Source organism: Meriones unguiculatus, chromosome 3 (genome assembly GCF_030254825.1).
Source record: "Meriones unguiculatus strain TT.TT164.6M chromosome 3, Bangor_MerUng_6.1, whole genome shotgun sequence".
Lineage (NCBI taxonomy): Eukaryota > Metazoa > Chordata > Mammalia > Rodentia > Muridae > Meriones > Meriones unguiculatus.
The window spans coordinates 150,176,126-150,199,842 of NC_083351.1; the positions used below are offsets into that span (position 1 = coordinate 150,176,126).

The 23,717-nt window shown below is 40.7% G+C and overlaps 1 protein-coding gene across 1 annotated transcript; it reads left to right on the top strand.

Moving 5' to 3' along the window:
• The first annotated feature begins 166 nt into the window (after positions 1-166).
• Positions 167-22,883, top strand: Exoc1l (exocyst complex component 1 like). The gene is made up of 3 exons (XM_021651380.2): positions 167-605; positions 13,835-13,965; positions 22,420-22,883. The coding sequence occupies exons 1-3, from the start codon at positions 485-487 to the stop codon at positions 22,684-22,686; spliced, it is 519 nt and encodes a 172-aa protein (XP_021507055.1). The 5' UTR covers positions 167-484; the 3' UTR covers positions 22,687-22,883.
• The last annotated feature ends 834 nt before the right edge of the window (positions 22,884-23,717 follow it).

Here is a 23,717-nt window from a genome sequence, read left to right on the forward strand (position 1 = left end):
CAAGCACAGATACCTTTTTTTCTAGGCAGTGAAAGCAAAGTTCTTAATGGAAGACGATCCCAATCAATAGCGCCAGACAGCTGATTTATGTAATGGCCTCACGCTGAAGTAGTGGTCTTTCTCTGCATAGTGCCGCTGTGAAAGGGGAAGAAAGGCTGCCGACCCGGGGACTCCCCAAGTGGATCTGTGGCCATCTGTCAGCGTTCATCAATATGTTCCCCATCAGCGAGCCACAGATCTTTCAGAGAGCAGCCTGCTGCTGGCCGGATGCTGAATGAAGATGAAGGGTGGGTTAATACTGGCTTTCGGCTGGTGAGGTGGGGCTGCCAGAGAGAAGGCACCCACTGTTGGGAGCCTCGCCTTTTGCTGTGAGGAGGGAACCTGGAGGCTTGCACACCCAAAGGAGACATCTAAGCTGCAGCAAGCTGCAGCAGCAAAGGGAAACGTGAGCTTGAACCAAAACAGGGGGCAGGTGGAACCCGAGATGTCATCGCTGGTGAAGGAAGACTTGGAGAAAAAACTGTTTAAGCCGCTGGCGCAGAATCTCTGTGAGTTTATTGAGATCGAGTTCTCAGTCCAGGACAGATATTACCTCTGTGTGTCAGGTAAGCAGAACTCTCTGATATCATTTCCAAATGGGAAGATCTCAAAAGTGCATAAAGGGTATAGGGGAAGCTAGTCTGCCTTCCTACCCAGCTCAGACATGCATGGATCTTCTTGAGAGTTTAATTAGCCAACTAAAGATACCTATATTCTACAGACTTTTAAAACACGGAAGTGAACCAAAACAAAACAAAACAAAATGTGTTACACAACATGAATAGTTCAGAAGTGAAACTGAGCCTGTACTTCTCTTGGTTTGGTCGTTTGTTTGTTTTGTTTTTTTTTTCCCTCCAATCTTTTATCTGATATTTTATAAAGGTTTACTTTTAAAAACTCAATAGCATTCAGAATATGATTAAATGCATTGCAGAAGAAACTTATACAGCTATGCCTGATGACTTTCGATCCTGGAATAGAAACACAACCTTGGACTTTTCTTTCTATTGAGACTTCCGATGGTGGTTTTGTTGTTGTTGTTGTTGTTATTGTTGTTTGTTTTGGTTTTTTTTTAAGAAAGATATTCTCTTTTAAAAGATTCCCTCACAGAAAAACTATGCCAATACATTAACAGAAGCAATTTACTCATGAAGACAGAGCTTTACAGTTGAGGAAACAATCCCTAATATAGAGATCTGATGTATACAGTATTTAGTAAAAATAAATATTTCCTTCCTGTTTTTAAAATACATGAAAATTGCCCATGTACTGGCTCTTGCATCAATTATGATATTCCAAACCTTTTATGAATTTAGGTAGAAATGTTGGTGTCATTATTGAATTTGATATGTAGCTCACCCTTTTCCTGGCTGATGCTTCTCAGTTCCCTTCAGGGGCCTTTGGAGAAAAGAACTCAGAAACTCTAAGTAATGGTCGAGGTGTTCCTCTTAAAGGCACCCATTTTCAGATGGCTCATCATCTCTGTCCCCCTGATAACTGGTCTAGAAAATCTTTCTAAACGTGCCAAGAAGAAGCCAAGCATCTTTGAAAAAAGTTCTAAAATAATGTTTAAAAGGTTATCATTTCTAATAAGTATAGAAGTATTTATCCAACACTAAAAATAGTAACATTTATCTAATCCCCAAGCATATTTTACTACATATATGAAGTACGGGAATTTGGCATAACAACAAATAAAAGATTCCATCAGCTCACGAAAACAAATTATGTAAAAAGGTAAATTAAAATTACTCAATAGACCACATTGAGTCCTCACTACCAAATCACTGAATCAAAAGTATTTCTACCCACTCTGCTAAAGAGGATGCCCATTCTAATATGAAATACAAGAATCTTTACCTGGGATGATCCTGCTTTGTAAAAGTAACTTCTTACTAGGTAGCACTGGAAGTGTTTTAAAAGGAAAAGTTTCAAAAATAAAATAGCCACCGTAAATTGTGGATCTAATTGGGCAAACATATCTTAGTGACTGCCTTCAATAATTATGTTATTAAATTTGTTCTAAGTTTAAGTGTGTGTGTGTGTGTGTGTGTGTGTGTGTGTGTGTGTGTGTGTTCTGCGATTAAACATTTGGAAAGTGTCCGGTGACCCTGACATGTACTAAGGAAATCGAGCTCTTCTCAGAGATGGGGAAGAAGTTATTTCATGATAATTTACACGAAGTTAACTCGCTCAGCCTTGTTGCTTCCCTCACTTTCATAGCCATGCTTTACGTCCACCATTCTGGGAGCACTTTCCCAAAGTGTAACACTTTTTTTTTTTTTAATGACCACTACAAAAATATTTCAAGCAAGCAGCAGTTTCCATGATGCCTCACGGTCCCAAGTCTGGCCATGCTTCACCTGGAAAACATCCATTGGGGTAAATCAAGCAAGTTCTTGGATACTTGTTAAAGCAGGCGACTCCATACTTTGAGCGTGGTCTACCTTCAGGAGCAGGGAGGGTCACACGGTTGCCTCTCCACATGCTTTATGCCAGGGGTTCTTATTAACAAGACCTATTGGTTCTGAGTAGTTACAGTCAATCCTGCATTTTTCTGATTAAAGAGAATCTATGTAAATGTAATTGAACCTCCTTATCTGAGTAGGGTCTATCTTTCAGAGAAATCTCAAAACAAGGATTGTTTTCTATTAAATCTTAATGTTTTGATGACTGATATCAAAATAAGATATCATAAACCCAAAGTCCCTCTCAGTACTTGGCTACAAAATACACTTGGGCATTCCTGGAGACCTGCATCTTTAGGATTTCAGGCTTTTCATGGTGCTTTCCCATGGACTAGCTTACCACTCTTCCCGACAGTAAAAAGCAGTGTCTTCTGGTGAGGTGGGGTGGGGGGAAGGTTGGGGAGAGTGGGGAGGAATCTCTGTTGCCTGAAGGTGTGAGGAAAGAGTAATGTGTAAGGAGAAGGGTGTGAAAACCTGTTTTAGCACTAGCTAAAACCAAATGGGAAGTAAAAGGGCTCGGTGGGACAGACCTGGAAAGTCTTGGCATCGGAGCTCTTTGCGAAATCTGGTCCTATCGCTGTGAAGCTGGGGGTGAGATGATTATCCTGTACTGGGCTCATTGGCTGCCATCTCTGAAAACAGGGCCGTTGCGCAATCAACTCACAGTGGTTGTGACAGCATGTACAAGACCCGCACAAGATGGAGCTAGATAAAAATCCCACCACGGAGAGGGCAGGTGGCCACAAATCCCTCCTCTAGCTGCGGAGCTATTGGCGGCTGAAATAGCTGCTGGTAGAGGGAGGTCTCTTGAAGGGTGTGGCCCTTGGTGGGTCCATCGTGCCCCACACAGGCTCCTGGATGGCCGCACATCCAAGAGCATCACATGGGAAGCACAAATTAGACGGAATCGTTTAAAAAGGGTGGGATCAACACAATGTTGAGTGTGTAGGTAAGGTGGGGGATGGGCCTGGAAAGAGTTGGGAGGGAGGTAAATACGATCAAAACACATCGCATGACATTCTCAAACAACTAATAAAAAATCTAGACCCTCATGAAGTGTTCCCTTACTATTCTCCCGTATCAATTTTTATTAGTGATAGTTTATATTCTAAGAAAATAAAAACAGAGCTTTAAAAGAGGTAGCTCGAAGTTTTAAAGTATATAGAAAAATAGTTAATGCCTATATATAGACATATATATGTCTATATATATATATAAACTGGATTATGTATATATAAATATGCTGTAAATATATATTCATAGTAAAAATAAAACATATAGGAAAATGGATGTCCTTTGTTACCTTTTAAATTAAACACATGTTCATTTATAGAATATTTTGAGTGTTTTTACACTTTTAAGAAAACATTTTAATCATGTTTTTTAATAAAAAATCACTTTACTGTAATGAATTCACAAATAAAAACATTATGCAGCTAAATTAATGTGGCCAGTCAAACAAACATTTGGCTAGTTCTGGCCCTATAAAATTTTAATTAATTAATTAATTAATAACTTTACATCCTGATCACAGATTCCCCTTCCTCCTCTCCTCCTGGATCTCCCTCTCATCTCCCCATCCCCACCCCACCCCTTTCTCCTTAGAGAAGGGGAAGCCTCCCATGGATATCAACCCACCTTGGCATATCAAGTTGTAGTAGGACTAAGCACATCTTTTATTGAGGCTAGAAAGGCAGCACAATTAGGGGAAAGGAATCCAAAGGCAGGCCAACAGAGACAACCCCAGCTCCTGCTGATAGGGGTTTCCATGAAGACTGAGCTGCACATTTGTTACATATGGGCCTAGATACAGCCCATGCATGCTGTCTGGTTGACAAATCAGTCTCTATGAGCCCCTGTGGGTCCAGGTTTGTTGATTCTGTAGGTTTTCTTATGGTGTCCTGGACCTCTCTGTCTTCTTCGAGCCTTCCTCCATAAAATTCCCCAAGCTCTACCTAACGTTTGGCTGTGGGTCTCCGCTTGTGTTTCCGCCAGTGGCTGGATGATGCCTCTAAAGTGACAGTTATGCTAGGCTCCTGTCTGCAAGCATAGCAGACTATCATTCACAGAGCCAGGGGTGGGCTCTCTCTCACGGCCCGGCTTTCAAGTTGGGCCAGTCATTTGTTGGCCACTTCTTCAATTTCTGCTCCATTTTTATTCTTGCACATACTGTAGGCAGGACAAATTGTGGGTCAAGGTTTTGTGGACAGATTTTTTTTACATTTCTTTTTTTAATAAAAATTGTTTTCTATATGATATATTTTGGTCATATTTTTCCTTTACCCCAACCCTTCCTAAATCTTTTCTACCTCCCTACCACTCAACTTTATGTTCTTTCTCCTTGCTCCCTCTCTCCCTCTCCTCTCTTGGTCCTTTAAAAAAACAGATAAGAAACAAAGAAATCAAAATAAGCTAAAGACAAATAAGACAAAAGATAGCAAGATAGGGGTTGTGGGGGAAGCCCACAAAAATACCACTGAGTTCATTTTACCTTGGCTATTCCCAGGCCTGCCCCGGGGCATGGATGGTATACTAGTGGAACTCCGCTGGAGAAAACCTTTGCCAGCAGGTATCAATTGCAAATAGCTTCTTGATTAGAGGTAGCGCTCATGTCTACTTCCCCTCTCAATGCTGAGACCCTGTCTAGCGTGAGCCTGTGTAGGTTCAGTGTCTGCTGCCACAGTCTCCATCTCAAGGGCCATTCTAAAGCCATGGAGCTTCGCTTAGGGTTTTACATTTTCACTGTCAATCACACCAAGAAGAAAGGAAAAACCCGACAGTTGAAACTAGAAAACCGTTTAGCTTCATATCCCCTTTCGTGTCTCCGGTGTCTCTTTCCCTGCGTGTACCCTCCCTTGTGACCGGATGGTACCCTTTCCTAGTCTCTTTTCTAAGTGTTATACCGTATCCACATCACCTCTGTTCACTTAGATGGACTTAGAATGTATAACATTCAGGGAGGTAATGCAATCCCAAAGAGAAAAAAAACTGCATGATTTGCCTCAAGCTGATCCTAGCCTGTAATGTAGACACTCGTGAGTATTTCATAAGTATTGATTTCAAAATAAGTAACACTTGTCAGAGTAATGAAGACAATGAGCATAACTTTTCTTCTTTTTTTTGTTTTTTTTTTTTTGTTTTGTTTTGTTTTGTTTTTTGTTTTTGTCTTGTTGTTTTGTTGAGACAGGGCTTCCCTGTATAGCCCTGGCTGTCCTAAAACTTACTCTGTAGACCAGGCTGGCCTCAAAATCACAGAGATCCACCCACCTCTGCCTCTGCTTCTGGGATTAAAGGTGTGAGCCATCATGCCCTACTGAGCAAAATGTTTCTACCCATTGGGTTTTGATGCCACCCAGGACGGTTTTCTCTGTGACCCAAAGAAAAGAACAGTTTGGCCACATGACGTATAAAGGTAATATAACGTAAGTAGGGTAATGTAGAGAGAAAGCTCATTCGGAACCTCTGACTTCCCGAGGTCTCATTCATAGGGAGCACACAGTTTAAAAGCCGAAGTTTCATCAAATAGCTTAAACTTGTCAGCATTAATTTGAGATCAGTTTTGCTAGGTGATAATCGTTAGTGAGAATAAAAGTATGAGATACTATTTCATGGGATACTGTTTTTGGTTTCCATATATATAAGAATGATATCATTATGGCAGTATAGCAACACTTGGACCACTGCCATGTATATGTCCTGAGCACAGGAAAGCCAGTGTGTTCATTTGTTTTCATTCTCGAATATAGTCATGAACACACTTGATTCTGCAACAGTGTTGAAATCTGTGTCCCCAAAGAGAACACATTTGGAGAAATCAGGCTTGGATTGCCCTTTTATTATATGTTGTTAAAGGGGGGATTAACACAGGGTTGATTCATGAAACAAGTGTACAACTTATTAAAATTGCACAAAACACAAAAGTTGTCACATAACTTGGTTACAATCAAAACTGGGATATATGAAAGTTTGACTATCAAAGTAAATATATATATAAATATATATATACTATCAAAGTAAATATATATATATCACTTGCACACAGACACACACACAATTAAAGTACATTAGTGGATTATCACTGTCTCTCTGGAGAAATATAAATACAAATATTTTGACTTTCCAAACCAGCATGCATAATACAGAAAGCAATGCTCTTTTCTGGGTCCTCTTGTTCCCTTACGCTTGTGATTTCATTTTTGTTGGCAAAAGGCTTGGCCATCCAACCTGATGTATTATCTTTATCCCTAAACTCAACAAACAGGCTAAGGTGCCAGCGGAGCAGGAAAACAGCCTGCTGTGTCAGCATCCCGTGCTTGGGGGACAGAGGCAGGTCAATCCCTGGATCATTCTCAGGCTAGGGGGAGACCCTATTTCAGAAAACACGACGGCTAGCATCCCGAGGAATGCCATCTGAGGTTTACACACACACACACACTCGCACACACATGCTCAGATGTATTTACTTGAGTACACACACTACATACAAGGATACACACACCAAACAAATAAAATGTGAGGCGTTCCTCCTCAAGGTCGGGCACCAGTTCACTTAGGCCATGTTGGTGAGATATTCCATCTTCATGCCGGTGAAGCATGCTGTAGATGAGGAAACCGTGGCCTTATGGTCAGATTCATTCGAATTAGAATCACTGCACCTCCAACACCAAAGGTTTTTTGGTTTTTTGGGTTTTTTTGTTTTTTTGTTTGTTTGTTTGTTTGTTTTTTCCATTTCACCACTGATTCTAACTGAGAATCACTGCACCTCTTAGCACGTGCAGTATGCAGACACTTCAACTTCGTATACGTCAGCTCATTTGTCACTTCTTGGAAAAGAGAAAGTCAAATGGCAGTTGCCCAAGATCACGCGCCGGTAGACAAACGGAAGCTTGAAAGCCAGGACCACACATGCGTATGTGTTCTGCCTCGTGGCTCTCAGTAGGTGCACCGAGAAGATTCTAGTATGGAGCTGATGGAACAAACCAACATCAACCTCGCCGGTGGCTATTTTTGTCTCTTTGGCACTTCGGTTCCTACAGAGTCAGTTTCTTTCTGCTCCACATGCCTTGCGTTCCTTAAGTTCACCAATGGCACCAGCCCTAACTTGCTTAAAGCCAACCCTTTTAATATTTCAAAGGCTCACAGCGTAGCCTGGAACAGATTTTATAAAGGTATTTCTAGAAAAAAATATTACTTGAAAATATGATTTTGGTGAAATCAATCACAGCCTTCTCAACAACCGCAAGGCATTAGCAACACAGTATGATATTTCGCTCAGGCTTTTAAAAATATTTTATAACTTCTCCCATTATTTAATTTAAACAATGAAAACCATTACATACCAGCGGATTAAAAAAACAAAAGACGCATCTATTTAATCAATGCATTTCTGTGCGACTTAATTGTGAGTTTCATGTTTCCTCGATCTTAATTATTTTAAATCAATTGGCCAGTTCTCTTTCCATTCGCTTCCCAAATACGGGTAGCTCTTTTAAAGTTGATCGAAGAATTTATTAATGACAAGGCTTACATTAAAATTAAAATAGTGATGGCTGCGCAGACTGGAATTCTGAAAATAGCTACTAAAATATAAAACCCAGGGAGGGGCAGTAACAGAATAAAATCTTATACCCAGAGCACATTGCTTCTAAAGTTCCCTGGATCTGTAGATATTACTCCCTAAGCCATAGTTACAAAACAGCTCCTCTAAGTAAGAGAAAACAACTCTCTAATGTCTACACTTTATAAACACATTTGGGTTTTTAAGACAATGTGATAAATTTCCATTTTGCAACTGCATTAATGTGGAGATGGCCACTTAATTCCAGCTGGCAGCAAAGCTCAAGGATGGAAATGAGGGATTGGGTCAACTCCAGCCTCAGCAGACTCCTTTGGATCCTGGCAAAGGGAACCCTTGGAACATCCTGAGAACTAAAGCAGGTTATTTTGTCAAATCAAAGAGGCTGTTCTCTCTTTCTTCACTGCCTCATCTTACAAAAGCTTAACTTTTAGACAGCCCCTTATGTTTTCTGAGTCTAGTATTAAGGGGATAATGACCATTATTGTTAAAAAAAAATTGATTACTGGTAGGGCTTACTTCCTTTAACATCTCTTTTCCTTCTCTGCTTCCAACCCATCCTTTATGGAACTTCCCAAAAGAATGTTTTAATGTTCTTACAACTGCTCAAAGTTCTGAGAATAGGTGACTCTTGAATGTACAGTCCCAAACAGGGCATGGATACATGCCTTCCAAAGCCAGGAAACAGCAGGAAGAACAGAAGGAAAGAGTGTAAGAGCAGAGGATGGAGAATCATGCTGCAAAATACGGGCTTCAGAATGTTACGTGGCTTTTGCATTTGTGAGCATGCCACAGTTATGGCTACCTGCAACACACACACACACACACACACATATAAAAGTAGGAGGTGGGGCTAGTCAGGGAGAGGAAGGAAGTCGGTAGGAATGGAAGGAGAACTAGAGAGGGCGATGAGGATGAATACGACACATGCTTTGTACATGTGTGTGAAACTGACAAAAAATAAAATAAATACGCAGAATGTAAGATGTCATGAGGTAAATATATTTAATAAATTACCTAGCTGCAGACACATATGTACATACATACATACATATGTATCTTCTGAATAAAGTATTAAGAATAAATATCTTTTCTCAGTTCAAACATGTTCTAAAACTTAAACCACAGCCTCCCCATTTATTTAGTAACTTTCAGTGACACCCTATGTGGACACAGTCTTCCAGTCCTGTCAGGAACTAACGCCTCCCTAACCTTCTCTCTACCACCTGGCCACCCTCTGGCTTCATGCCAACAATACCAAACACTTGCCAGGACTCGGAAGTGCCAGGCGGTTCATGCCTTTCTACCCACGTGTTTCTAAAATTGCCTTTGTCCCTGTCTTCTTTCTTCATTCTGGGAAAGTTCCTCCTTTCACTACTCAGATGATGCCCTCCCTAAGCCTTTCCTCCTGCGGGTGGACAAATAGCCATGCTCCTCCTTTATTGTCCTGGCTAGGCCCCTCTCATCCGACCTTGTCCAGGCCTCATCCACCTCACTGTTCTCAGCACCCTTCGTAGGTTTTCTTCTGGAGCCTCCATTCTCTGCTGCGGTGTCAGTGAGAGCAGGAATGGTGCCTTATGGGAATCCTTTTTTTTTTTTTTTTTTTTTTTCAATTCCTAGCACTATGCTTGTGTCACAGGGGACATTTAAATATTTATCAGCTTAATGAAGCCAATGAGCGGCTCCACATCAATCAGCTGGCTCTCATGACTTGTAGACTACGCCATGAGATCTGCTCCTGGAAAATTATACTTTCACACGCTGTCCGATTGTTTCTCCAAATTTCTTTACCCCTATTGTCTCTTGCTAGTGAGGCAGCGAGCTGGGGGAGTAACAGTGTACTGATTCTGAGGTGGAGCCTCTAGCTTAGTGGTTCTTGACCTTCCTGGTGCTCTGCTCCTTTAAAACACTTCTTCATGTGCTGGCTGGGTTTTCGGGTCAACCTGACATGAGAGAGAGTCATCAGAGAGGGTGGAGCTTCAGTGGAGGAAGTGTCTCCCTGAGATCCAGCTGTAAGGGGCTTTCTTAATTAGTGATCAATGGGGGAGGGTCCAGTAGGTGGTGGTATCCCTGGGCTGGTGGTCCCGGGAGATGTGTGTGTGTGTGTGTGTGTGTGTGTGTGTGTGGTGTGGTGTGTGTGTGTCTGTGTCTGTGTGTGTGTGTGTGTGTGTGGTGTGTATTTTTAAAGCAGGCTGAGTAAGCCATGTGAAGCAAGCCAGTAAGCAGCACCCCTCCTCGGCCTCTGCATCAGCTCCTGCCTTTAGGTTCCTGCCCTGTTTGAGTGCTTATCCTGACTTCCTTTGGTGATGTACAACAACGTGGACCTGTAAGCTGATTAAATCCTTTTCTCCCCGACTTGATTTTTGGTCATGGTGTTTTGTCACAGCAATAAAAACCCTCTCTAAAACACCAACCGGAAAATTATTTTCATCGCTACTTCAGCAAACATGTTTTGAGATAGAGGGTTGGCAAAGGGGTCGACACCCACAGCTTGAGACCCACTGTTAGAACTGGACAGACACGGCTGCCTCCTAGTGGAAGCTACAAGACCTTCCATGCCTCCGCTTCAGCCCTGCGAGCATACTGCTTATCTTCGCTCCTTTCCAAGGCTCACATCTGGGTCCATGTGCATGAATCATTTTGGGGGTAGAGAGATACAGAGTGTAGAAACCCACCCACTTCTGCACATTGTCTTGGGAAGATTCCAGGCTCTCAGCCTCGGTTGGGCCCAACACCTGTAATTGATGTCTTCCCGGACGTGCCCCTCAGTTTCTTCCTCTGGACCCCGAACGTGTCATCCCTTCTAAATTCCTAGGATATATGGTTCACATCAGACCCTTCAGCCTTTCTTTCTACTATCCTTTAAAAGTTTACACGGCCCTGGGCACATGCAATCTGTGTTAGTCCTCTGCAAGCCGCCTTCTAGAGCCACTGTAGAGAGACAGTTGAGGGTTCAGCGATCTTCTTCCCCAAGTCAGATTCAGACCCAAGCCTCTCCATCTTACCCCTGTGAGTCCACAGGATTGTCCTCAAACTCTGCCCTAGCTTCTTATCTGCCTTTCATTTCCTTAAGCTGTTGGACCTGCCTCTTTCTCCTCCGGCCTCTTAGCTATCAACTTCTCTCTACACTATCTCACTTCTCGCCTCTGAAAAACTCCCCATTAATCTGACTTGGAAAGTCATTCCGGCACAGACAAATCATTGCAAAACTACGAAACTTCCAACTCACCCGCTTCTGAGGTACCTTGCAGATACCCCACGTGGATCTCCAAGCTCCTTATCCTGCCAATGGGCCCATGTCCCACCCCTTTCCATTTGGATTCACTGTCTGTAGCATTCTAAGCCAATGTCAGGAAAGCCTTGCCTGAGACTTTACTTCCCTGTAGATTTCTATTTGCCATCCCCACACCATTCATTCCGAGGCTGCCTACATCTCTTAGCATACTAAATAAAACTCTTCAGCCATGAGTGTCTGTCTACTCTAAGTCATTTGTGTGCCTTAAGTTTTCCTTGTGGGACAGTTTTACTCTTGTGTCCCCTTAGAACACCATGAGTGACGTTTATTCTCTAGAAATTAATTAATTCACATAAACCCCAAGGAGTGGTGTTGGGATTTGATTCCAGAACATTACACAGCAGAGTTCACTGAGAGCATTGTCCCTCCCAAGGCCCTTCAACTCTGCTTCCTTCTCTAATGAGTTCTGTGCACTGTGCTGCCAAAAAAAAAAAGAAAAAAGAAAAGAAAAGAAAAAGAAAAATTCTTCCACGGGGCACCATTTTCTTAATTCTTGGCTCACAAAGGGAAGGGACTACTGACTAGGTGTCACGGCATGAGCTTGAACCCCTGACACAATACCCTCATGTTGCCCTTGTCACCTGGCTCAGACTCCAGTTCTCCGGGTTGAACTCCCTCTGTTGTCAGCTGAGTTCAGCTGGTCTCTTGGATTCCCAATTTTGGATTCTCACAGGATAGGTCTTAACCATCGCAACCCCAGCATGGTTTCACCCTCTTGTGAAGTCAAAGTCTTTCAAAGCATTTAAACAACTTCCCAAACCTAGTTAACCTTGTTGTCTACCATTTGTTAATATTGGCCAGGCTACACAGCCCCCTTTCTTTCTTTTACCTGATGAAGCTTAGCTTCCATTGTGAGTTTCCTCACACTGACCTTTCCCAAGGAGTGCCCACAACATGACCCTCTGTTTCCAAACTGGATCCTCTGTTTCTATTAATCATCTATGACTATGATTATATTGTAATCACCTTATATCTACATAACTAGAATGTCACAAGTCTTAGTGTGTTTTGTGATACTGTAACAAACTACTTGTGATTTAGTAATTTATAAAGAACAGAGAAGCATTTCTTAAAGCTCTCAGGGAAGAGGGGGAGGATTCCAAGATTAAGGAGCTCACATCTGGTGAGAGCCTTCTTGTAGTATCATCTGTAGTGGAGGACTGAGGGTGAAAGAGTGTGAGTGAGAATAGGAGAGGAAAAGAGATGCAGGCCTTAGGCCAAACATCCTTTCATTAAAGCATACTCACACAAAAGCTACCTCACCCTGTAACAGCAGCACTGATCTATTCATGAGGGTTCTGACCTCAAGACCTAACCTCTTAGAGGCTTCACCGCTCAGCAATGTAGCAATGTTGCAATGAAGTTTCCAGCACAAGAACTTGAGGGCCAGTCGTTCAAATCACAGCACCACGCCAAAAGAAACCTTCTAGAACCAAAGGGAATCTTCCCCCCAAACAAATTCAGTTTCACTCTAGGAAGACACCATCAGCTCACGACTCTCCAGGTGACACTAACCATCTGAAAAGAAACTGTAGGCACCTTATCCCCTCTGCCACCTCTTTATAACAAGCTAGTAGATCTAATCCAGGGATAGTCTTGTTTTCTTACTAAAATCCTGAGCATCTACAGGGCAGAGCGCAGGTTTCTCACTTGTCTCCCCTGTGGCGTTTATAATCTACTCAGCAAATAGCAAATACTTAGTAAATGCTGAGTGATTATTGACTCATTGATAGTTTTAATAAAAGAGCTCAATATCCCAATAAGACCACAGACAAATGATTTCAGGACCAGGGAGTTGTTATTCTCATTTTGTTCACATTAACTGAGGAAAGATTACCCCCATGCCTTTCAAAATAGAATGTTAGACTAGGCTATGCAGGTGGCACATTTTGAACACTAGAGTTGGAGAGACTCTTGTGAGAGGATTTTCACCCTCAAGCATTCCCAAGCAAGTTGACGGAAGCTGTGTCACAGGCACATCTGCATTCAAAGTCTCACAGCCAGTATAGAAGCAAGTGTCAACCATTCTGTTTGGTCACTCTTCAATACCGAACTGCGGTACGAGCAGAGCTCTTTGCTATTTGTACCTTATTTTCTCCTTATTTAGTCAACAACTAAAAGTCTAAGTTGCTCTGGTGAACATTTGGCCCTCAACTGTCTGCTTAAGCTCAGCCTTTCACTTTCTGCCCCAACTTGGACATCCTTCCCAACAAAGCTCAGCGTTCAAAGCACGTTGCTCAGTGTTCTGACACACAAATGTCACAAAATAAAGTTAACACCTTGAACAAATCCGGGGGCATTTTGACAAAAGCTACACCAAGACTCATAGTAGGAGTGTACTTAGGATTTGAGTACAAGGTCATTAAATAAAAGGGAGATAATAAAATACTGAAATGTAACTTGGAGAACTTACAAAGTTTGAGTTTGTATAAACCAATATTTCCTTCTATCCTGCAGTGACCAAAACTGATGAAGTAAAAATAATCATGGTGAAACACTACAGGGTAGGACTAGATGAAAAGTACGAAGTAACAAAAAATTGGTCTTTGAATGACCTGCGGATGATTGACGGAAAAGAAGCAGATACGGTAAGCGTTGCCATTTTATAAAGGCAGTGCGGGATCAATACACTGGAGATCGTTATGTTCGATGTTCTACTTTATAGATTCTTGGCATGTGCAAAGTGTTAAAATGACATTATGTTGTTCTTAAGTGGTATGGATTAATTTCCTGCGATGATCTATATTGGCTTTTACGATTTGCTTTTATGAGTCGGAATCTGAATTTCGTCTATTAAGTTTAAAAGCATCTTTCCTAAGCTCTTCTTGACACGTTAAGCACAGCCTTCCAGTTAAACCTGCAACTTTAAATGTAACCTTCTCAAACAGATGATATTTCCAATGACTCTCTCTTAAACCCAGTTTGTTGAATTGTTTTATTAAGTTTTGAGGATTCCTTCCTTCTGACAGCAAGCACACAGTCAGCAAGCCCACTTCCCCTTCCAGAAGGATTACCTAGGAAATCTTAGCGTTGGAAGGGAACAGAGTGGCTCTCCAAGTCTCCTCACTCAGCCAGTCATTTTCTCAAGCTGTTTTTGAACTCTTCTGTTGATTGAAAGGTCATTCCGTACCATTGACCTTTGTCTGTTTACAGTGCTGAATTTCTTACTGTTTAGGCTCAGAATGCCCAGTCACCCTCATCTCTTACCCCAGCTCCGGATTTCCCATTGAATAAATCTTACACACAATTGCCCATCCCCATAACTCATTCATTATGAATGAAAATACATGGGCTACACCATTCCCCTTTGGATAGAAAAACTCCTAAAATTCTGGAACTATGACTTCATTCTTTATCACAGCCTTCTGCCTAGTAAAGGACCCAATAAATATCTGTGGTGTTATGGTTTTTGAATCCGAACTTAAAGTCGTTTGTTATTGAATATAGCATATTCTTAGCTTGTCCTTTTGTTCTGACATACTGAGTGTTCTCCTATGTTTTGAAAACACTATGGTGTGATACAAAGTTAAAGAAAACCTTAAAGCGTAGGTCCAAGTCAATGACGCATCACTCAAAAGACTACGGTTCTCACTACTCTGCTAAAGCTGACTCTGCATTGCTAGCTTCAAAGCAATCAAGTTGCTGAACAGTACAATGTCAAAGGGTAAGTTAGCCATCCTGTGTGTCCACATTTGCCTCCAAAACAGCATGAAGGATCCACTTCTTCATCATAGAATCATAGAATCCCTTAAAACATAAAGAGAACCTCTTATTTACTCCAGAAGTCTGTAAGTGGGTTGATTCTCTTTTTCTATCCCTACCCATACTCTAAAATTTACTGAGGAAACTTGGTAACTACATATTATATGACATTCTCTTTGTACAACTGAAAAGACAAGGGTGTTCCAAAATCTTTGGCACGGTATACTTTTTCTTTTCTTTTTATTGAAAATATATATTTCTTTCTCATATAATATATCCTGATTACAGTTTCTCCTTCCTCTACTCCTTCCAGCTCCTCCTTCCCTTCCCTCCCATCCAGACTCATCCCTTTCTTCTCTCACTAGAAAACAAACAGGCTTCTATGTGATAATAATAAAATAAAATAAAATAAAAACTAACATATCATAAGTGGTCAACAGAAGGAAACAGAAGGAAAAGAGCCCAGAAAATGGCACAAGAAAAAAAGAGGCTTATTTGTTTGCACATTCAGGAACTCCATAAAAACACTAAACTGGAAGCCATAATATATATACGAAGGACCTGCAGGGTAAACAGGGAAAAGAAAAATATATATATAAATAAAATAAAAGTAATAATAATAAGATAATTAAAAAAAAGGAAAGAGCTCTGACACAATATGAGACAAGGAACCTCCGAAGATGCCATTGAGTTCATTTTCTGTTGGCCTTCTGCTGCTGGGCATGCAGCCTACCCTTAGGAGTAGTTTCTTTATCCAGTGAGACTCCCAAATTTTCATCAGCCAGTGGTTACCAGTCGGAGATTCTTCTTTCAGCTCTAGGACCCCAACTGATGCTGACCACACAGGCTCTGTGTATACTGCCTCAGTCTCTGTGAGGTCATCATGTTGATATCTAGAGGGTCTTGTTTGCTCATTCTCTTCTATTCTTTCTGGCTCTTTCATTTTTCTACCTCCTCTTCCTCAGGATTACCTGAGCCCTGAGGAGAAGAATTTGATGAAGACACTGGTTTAGGGCTGAGCAAGGCACAAATCTTGTGAATATAGCAGAATATCATTAGGAAACACTTTATTGTGTATATGGTTTTTGTTTTTGTCTGTTTGGTTGGTTTTGTTTTGTTTTCTTTTTTTAATAGTAGTATTTGGTTTTACCCTAGGCTATCTAGTTTCAGGTTCTTGGTCACCGAGCTGTGTCAGAAATGGGTTTCATCTTGTGAAATGGACCTTAATAATTAAGCCAAATCAAATATTGGTTGGTTACTTCCCTAGGCATTGTGCCACCATTGCACTAGCATATCTTGCAACCAGGACTCCATTGCACAGCAAAGGGTTTGTGGCTGTGTTAGTGTTTACGTATCTCCTTTGGTAGCATACAGAAACATCCTACTTCAAAGACACTAGAACACAGGGGCGAGGGCTTTATGTAAGCACCAACTCAACTTCTCCATATTCAATGAACTCTGTAAGTGTTGTTTTCAGCCATGGAGCCTTGCCATTGGTTTGGAGGGGAAAACCTATAGTTTTGGCAATAGCCTGGGTTGTTTGAGGATTCCCATCGGACCCCTTTGGCCAACAACTCCATTAGATGTAACTCAATCCAGTACTGGAAGCTTTGTTTGGTTATAAGAAATGGCTAGTTGGAGCTCCTTCTCCCCATTATTTGGTGATTTACTTAGATAGCCTTTATATATGTATATATATTCTAGGAAGCTTTTACCATATGAGGTATCCACACTATCCATCAAATGGCCCTTAATTTTACCTGTCTCTCTTCATATTACCTCTCTTGTCCTCATCTTCCCTCCCTCTCTCCACTTGATCCTCCCATTCCAGTCTCTGCCCCACCTCATCCATAACTGTCTCTATTTCCTTTTCCTACGAAGATCTATCACCCCCACTCTCTTCTTCTTTATCCAACCTCTATGATTCCATGGATTGTAGCTTTATCATTGACTTAATAGCTAACATCCACATATACCTGAGTAGGTACCATATTTGTCTTTCTGGGTCTAGGTTACCTCACTCAAGATTTTTTTTCTAGTTTCATCCATTTACCTGCAAATTTCATTTTTTTAATGGCTGAGTAATACTCCATTGTGTAAATGTACCACATTAAAAAAATCTTTCTTCTGTTGAAAGACATCTATGTCATTTACAGTTTCTGGCTGTTATGAATAGAGCAGCAATAAGCATGGTTGAGCAAGTGTCTCTGTGGTAGAATGAAGCATCATTTGGGTGTATACCAAGAGTAGTATTTCTAGATATTGGGACAGATCCATTCCCATCATCCCGAGGATCCTCCACGGTAGTTGTTCAAGTTTGCACTCCCACCATGGAGGAGTATTTTCCTTGCTCCACTTGCTTGCCAGCATTAGCTGTCACTTGTGTTATTGATCTTAGCCATATTGACAGGTGTAAGATGAAATCTCAAGGTAGTTTTGATTTGCATTTCCCAGATGACTAAGGATATTGAACATTTCTTTAAGTGTTTCTCAGTCATCTGAGCTTTTGCTTCTGACAATTCTTTTTACATCTGCACTACATTTTTTAAAGAGTTATCTATTTTGGAATATTTGTTTTCTTGATATCTAGTATTTTTAAATTCCCTATATGTTTTATATATTAGCCTTCTATTGATGTATGTTTGGCAGAAAAAAAAAATCTTCCATTCTGTAGGCTGCCACTTTGTCCAAAGAAAAGTGTCCTTTGCTATGCAGAAGATTTTCAGTTTCATGAGGTCTCATTTATTAATTGTTGATCTTGGTACCTGTGCTAACAGTGTTCTGTTCAGAAAGACATCTACAGTGCCAACGAGTTCAAGGCTATTCTCCACTTTCTCTTCTATCAGTTTCAGTGAATTTGGTTTTCTGTTTTGTTTTGTTCTGTTTTTTATTTTTTACTTTTTTGAGACAGGGTTTCTCTGTGTAGCCTTGGCTGTCTTGGACATGCTTGTATACCACGCTGACCTCGAACTCACAGAGATACATCTGCCTCTGCCTTCCTGTGCCACCATGCCCAGCTATTGTATTTGGTTTTAAGTTGAGGTCTTCAATCCATCTGGAGTTGAGTTTTGTGCAAGGTGATAACTGAGTCTATTTGGATTCTTCCACATGTAGCCATCCAGTTTGACTAACACGATTTCTTGAAGGTGCTGTCTTTTTTTCTGGTACATACTTCTGGCTTTATTTTTAAAAATTAGGTTGAATTTATGTCTAGATCTTAAATTTGAATCCATTGATCCATGTGCCCATTTTTATGCCAATTCCATGCTGCTTTTATTATTATAGCTAGTACAATTTGGGGTCAGGGATGGGGATAATGTCAAGAGTTTATTATTATTCAGTATTGTCGTAGCTATCCTGAGGTGTTTTTTTTTTTGTGTGTGTGTGTGTGTGTATGTGTGTGTGTGTGTGTGTGTTTTCACATGAAGTTGAAGATTGTCTATGTTGGAATTTTGATGGGGACTGTATTGAATGTGTAGATTGCCCTTGGTAGGATGTCCATTTTTACAATATTAATTCTACTGATCTTTCCTTCAATTTCTTCCTTTAATATCTTAAATTTTTTTTTTATCGTACAAGTCTTTTATTTGCTGAGTTAGAGTGACCTCAAGATTTTATATTATTTGGGACTATTGTGAAAGATAATGTTTCCCTGATTTTATTCTCAGTCTGTTTGTCATTTTTATATAGGAGGCCTGCTGATTTTTGTGAGTTAATTTTGTATCCTGCTACTTTGCTGAAAGTGTAGAAGTTTCCTGGTGAATTTTTTTGTATGTACTATCATATCATCTGCAAATAAAGATACTTTGACTTTTTCCTTTCCAGTTTGTATCCCTTTGATCTTTTTCAGTTGTCATTGCTCTAACTAGAATTTTAAGTACCCTATTGAATAGGCATGGAAAGAGTGGTCAGCCTTGTCTTGTTCCTGACTTTAGGCAATTGATTTGACTTTCTCTCCATTTAAATGGATATTGGCTATGGGCTTGCTGTAAATTGTCTTTATTATGTTGACATATAGCCCTTGAATCCCTAATCTCTCCAGCACATTCATGATGAAGAAGTGTTGCATTTTGTCAAAGGCCTTTTCTGCATTTAATGAGATGATCATCTGATTTTTGTGTTTTCGTTTGTTTATATGGTAAATTGTATTGATTGATCTATTTACATATCTTAAACCATCCCTGCATCTCTGGGATGAAACCTACTTGATCATGGTAGATGATCTTTTTCATGTGTGCCTGCATTTATACTTGCAAGTACAGTTTATTGAGACATTTTGCATTTATTTCATAAGGGAAATTGGTCTGTAATTTTCTTTCTTTGTTGGGTCTTTATATGATTTGGGTTTGGGGGTAATTGTGGCCTCAGAAAACTACCTGGGCAGGTTCCTTCTCTTGCTATTTAGTGGAAAAATTTGAGGAGCATTAGCATTAACTCTGCTTTGAAAGTCTAGAAAATTCTTCACTAAAACCATTCAGCCCTGAGCTTTGCTTTCTTTCTTTTTTTGTTGTTTATTTGTTTATTTTGGTTGGGAGACTTTTGATGATTACTTTTTTGCTAGCAGTTATAGGTCTATTTACCTTGCTTATCTGGTCTTGATTTAACTTTAGTTTAAGTGGTATATATCGAAAAAATTATCCATTTCTTTTAGATTCACCAATTGTCAGAGTACAGGTTTTAAAAGTATGTTCTTATGAGTTCCTGGATTTCCTAAGAATCTGTTGTTATGTCTTCCTTTTTATTTCTAATTTTAATTTATATCTTCTCTCTGCCTTTTAGTTAATTTGGATAATTATGGATCTCACTGATTTTCCTAAAGAACCAAATCTTTGGGGGTTTTTAGAGGTTTTGTTTTAAATTTTTTATTACAGTTTATTTACTTTACATCCCAAGGGCGTCCCTCTTCCTCTTCTCCTCTCAGTCACCCTACATTGACCTCCTTCCCCTTCTCCTCTCACTTTTCCTCCAGAAAAGGGGAGCCCTCCTTCCCTCCTATCAACCCTCCCCAACACATCAAGTCACATCAGGACTGAGCATATCCTCATCCTCTGAGGCCAGGCAAGGCAGCCCTGCCAGGGGGAAGTGATCCAAAAGCAGGCAATAGAGTCCATGTTAGAAACAGTCCCTACCACCACCACCACACACCAGGCAACCCACATGAAGGCCAAGCTGCTCATCGGCCACATATGTGCAGGGGGCCTTGGTCCAGACCATGCATGTTCCTTAGCCGATGCCTCAGTCTCTTTTAGCACCACAGGTCTGGGTTAGTTGTCTCCGTTGGTCCTATGTTTGGTCTTTTCATAGTGTCCCAGATTTTCTGAATGTTTTGTGCATGATTTTTTTTTTTAATTTAACATTTTCTTTGACTGAAGTATCTATTTCTTCTATCATATTTTCAATGCCCAGGACTCTCTTTTCAATCTCTTGTATTCTGTTGGTGAGGCTTGCCAATGAGGTTCCTGTTTGAGTTCCTAAATTTTTTTATTTCCAGATTTCCCTCTGTATTGATTCTATTTTTCACTTTAAGGTCTTGAACTGCTTTGTTTTTCCCATTGTTTATGTTTTCATAGATTTCTTTAAAAGATTTATTCATTTCCTGTTTAAAGATTTCTGTCATATTCATAAAGATTATTTGAAGGTGTTTTTCTTGTGGTTCAGCTATGTTGCAGTACTCAGGGCTTGCTGTTATAGGGTTGCTGGCCTCTGCTGGAGACACATTGTCCCGCCTTTTATTGGTTTTTTAATGCTGGCATCTAGACATAGTTTCAGAAGATTGTAATTCTAGGTGCTGGAATCTGGACTTGTCTTTGTCTGGTATGTGTTCTGTTCTTTGTTTTTTGTTGTCCTCTCTGGCTCTCAGGAGAGTGTAATGGCAGTGTGCTGCCTGGTAGAAAACTCTTCTGAGATCCTGATAGGTGTGGCCATTGGGGTTTCTGGATAAAATGTTTTCCTAGGTATTCAGAGCTGACAGGAAAGGGATGGGCTGGAGAAGGCTAAGGGCAAGGTCCATAAGAGGGAGGAAAGTAAGGTTCTGTAGGAGGAATGTAGGTCCTTGTGCTCACAGATAAGCACTAGGGGAACCAGGAATGTTAAACATGCAGGGATGTCTCTTCAAAGGGAGACAGGAATAACCTGCTTTCCACCCAGAAAGCCGGGAATGGATGTGATTAATAGCCTGATGACTTCTGTGCTATCTGTGTGAGCTGAGAGCACACCAGATCCCCTTCCAATTACTTTGATCTTGTTTTCTCAATCTATAGAACCTATCTCCATGGAAGATGTCATTTGTACTTTACAGAAAGTTTTAACGTAGTCGTGTCTTAAGCTTTGTTCTGCACATAGGACTGACTTAATTATTACCTGCAAACTTTTTACCAAATTGTGCTGTGTTTAAATATGACTAAAATAAACTACTTGAGGTCATATTCTCAATGTTTGGACCAACACTAGCTACTGAGTCATGCTGAACTGAACTGCCTTTTGGGATAGTCATCCACAGTGTTCTACCAGGACCTGCTCAGTCCCCTGAGAATAGTGGCAGAGAGTGAGGACAGCCCACCCAGCTAGTTTGCTACAGGGCTGGGGATGGGACTCTGGGATTGAATATAGAGAAGAGGAGGGAGAATGAAGATCTGAATCTTGCTTACCTGCTTTACTGTCTTGCTTGCTTCAGCCTTAGTTAGTAGGAATTCCTGCCAGAGTTGTGGGCTGGGAAAGCATGATGAGTGAGGAAGAAAGTTGAAGTAGAATATCTGCATGATCCACGGGAGATGGGGGCAGAGAGGCCTGGGGAGACCCGGGCAGGTGGTCTTCTATAAAGATGGGGCAAGACTCAGGGACTGGATTAGGAGAAGAGGAGGGAGCGATGGAGAGCTGCAGTTAGTCTACCTGCTTTCCTGGCCACAGTGGCCTGCAGGTTCCCAGGGAATGGCTGCTATAGTTGGGGGCTGGGATAAAGTAATGAGGGTGTGTGTGTGGAACGAAAGATTCACTGGGAGGAGGCAGGAAGGGGAGGCTGAGGCAGGCGGTCTGCTGCAGAGGTGGGGATGAGACTGGGGATGGAGCTAGAAGAATGGAAGGAAAAGATCTGCAGTTAGCCTACCTGCTTCTCTGGCTGGGGTGGCCTGTGGGTTCCCAGGGAATGCCTTCTGAACTTGGGGGCTAGGATAAATCAATGGTTGTACTGTTGACTTTTAAGAAGTAATTCTATTTGACACTCTTACCTTTGGAAAGCTGATCTACAGATTTTAAAATATGTCTGAACTGCTAGGCATAGCCAGCAGAATATGGGAATCCAGGAAATGGCTTTGAATAAAAAGTAAATCTTCTTTCTCTTCTAGGACAATCCATTTTTTGATCTGCATTTCAAGAAAGTGTACAGCTTGGAGGCTTACAGCTGTGCCTCAAAGTACTCCTTTGCTCGAACGGTGAACAGGCTCAATCACGTGTATCTTAAGAAGGATTTACACATTGTGAACTTTGATTCTACCTACATTAATGATGACTCCATTTGGTCCTCCAACAACAAGGACTGCCTGGTCCTCATGAGAATATGTTTTTATGCTTTCAATCTTGTGTGCTTGTCTCTGTGTCCCCTGCCACTTTGAAGATGCAGCCCTAAGTCCTTCACCAATATCCGAAGAAAATGGCCCCCCAACTGAGTATAATTGAAGTTTGTTTTTCCTCTTTCTGGATGGCTATTATTTATAGTAAACTAAGATGAGGCTTTGTGAATTGCAATGAAATGTGTTTTAGCGTGATTGTTCAACAGCTGGAACTTCTTTGGTCCCTTGTGTTTCTCAGTAACTTTGGAAGGTGTTGTATGGTTTGAGCTAAATTAGAATCAAGAAAAACTTTAAAAGAGATTTGGGGTTCATGAGAAGATTCCATCTTTTCAAGATAGCAGCACTCTTCAAAACATTCTTCAAATCCAAGATAATTCCTCTAAAACTTGCAATGGCCTGTGTTATAAAAATGAAAAATCCAATCTTCAAAATTCATCCAGAATTGCAAAAGGCTCCTGATAACAAAAACAAACATACAAAATTCTTTAAAAATAAGTACGAAATATCGGAGGACTTATGCTTTCTGATTTTGAAACTCACTGAAAAAAAATTATAATCAAAACAGTATGGTACTAGCACAAGAACAGTCCCAGAACACAAAGCTACCAAGTTCATCCAAGGGAGAAGAAATAATCTCTTTAACTGATGAGACTAGAAAACTCAACAACCACAGAGAAGAACTGAGTTGGACATGTACCTCACTCCAGCCATAAAAATCTAAATGAATCAATAACCTAAACATAGTAACTAAACCCATAAATTATTAGAATGAAATATAAGGGTAAACCTTAAGGATTTGGGGATTGACACTGGATTTTTATCAAGAGAATCATAACTAAAAAGAGAGAGAGAAATAATAAGCCAGATTTCATGAAAAATGAAGACATCTTTGCACCAAAGGACATTATCAAGAAATGGAAAACAAGCCTTGGAGGAAAGAACATATCTTCAAATCATCTGTCTAAAGAAGACTTACTACCCAGACACACAGAGAACTCGGTGACACAAAAACAACCCGATTTAAACATGGACAAAGGATGTTGATAGCTCTTTCTACAAATATGCAAATCACC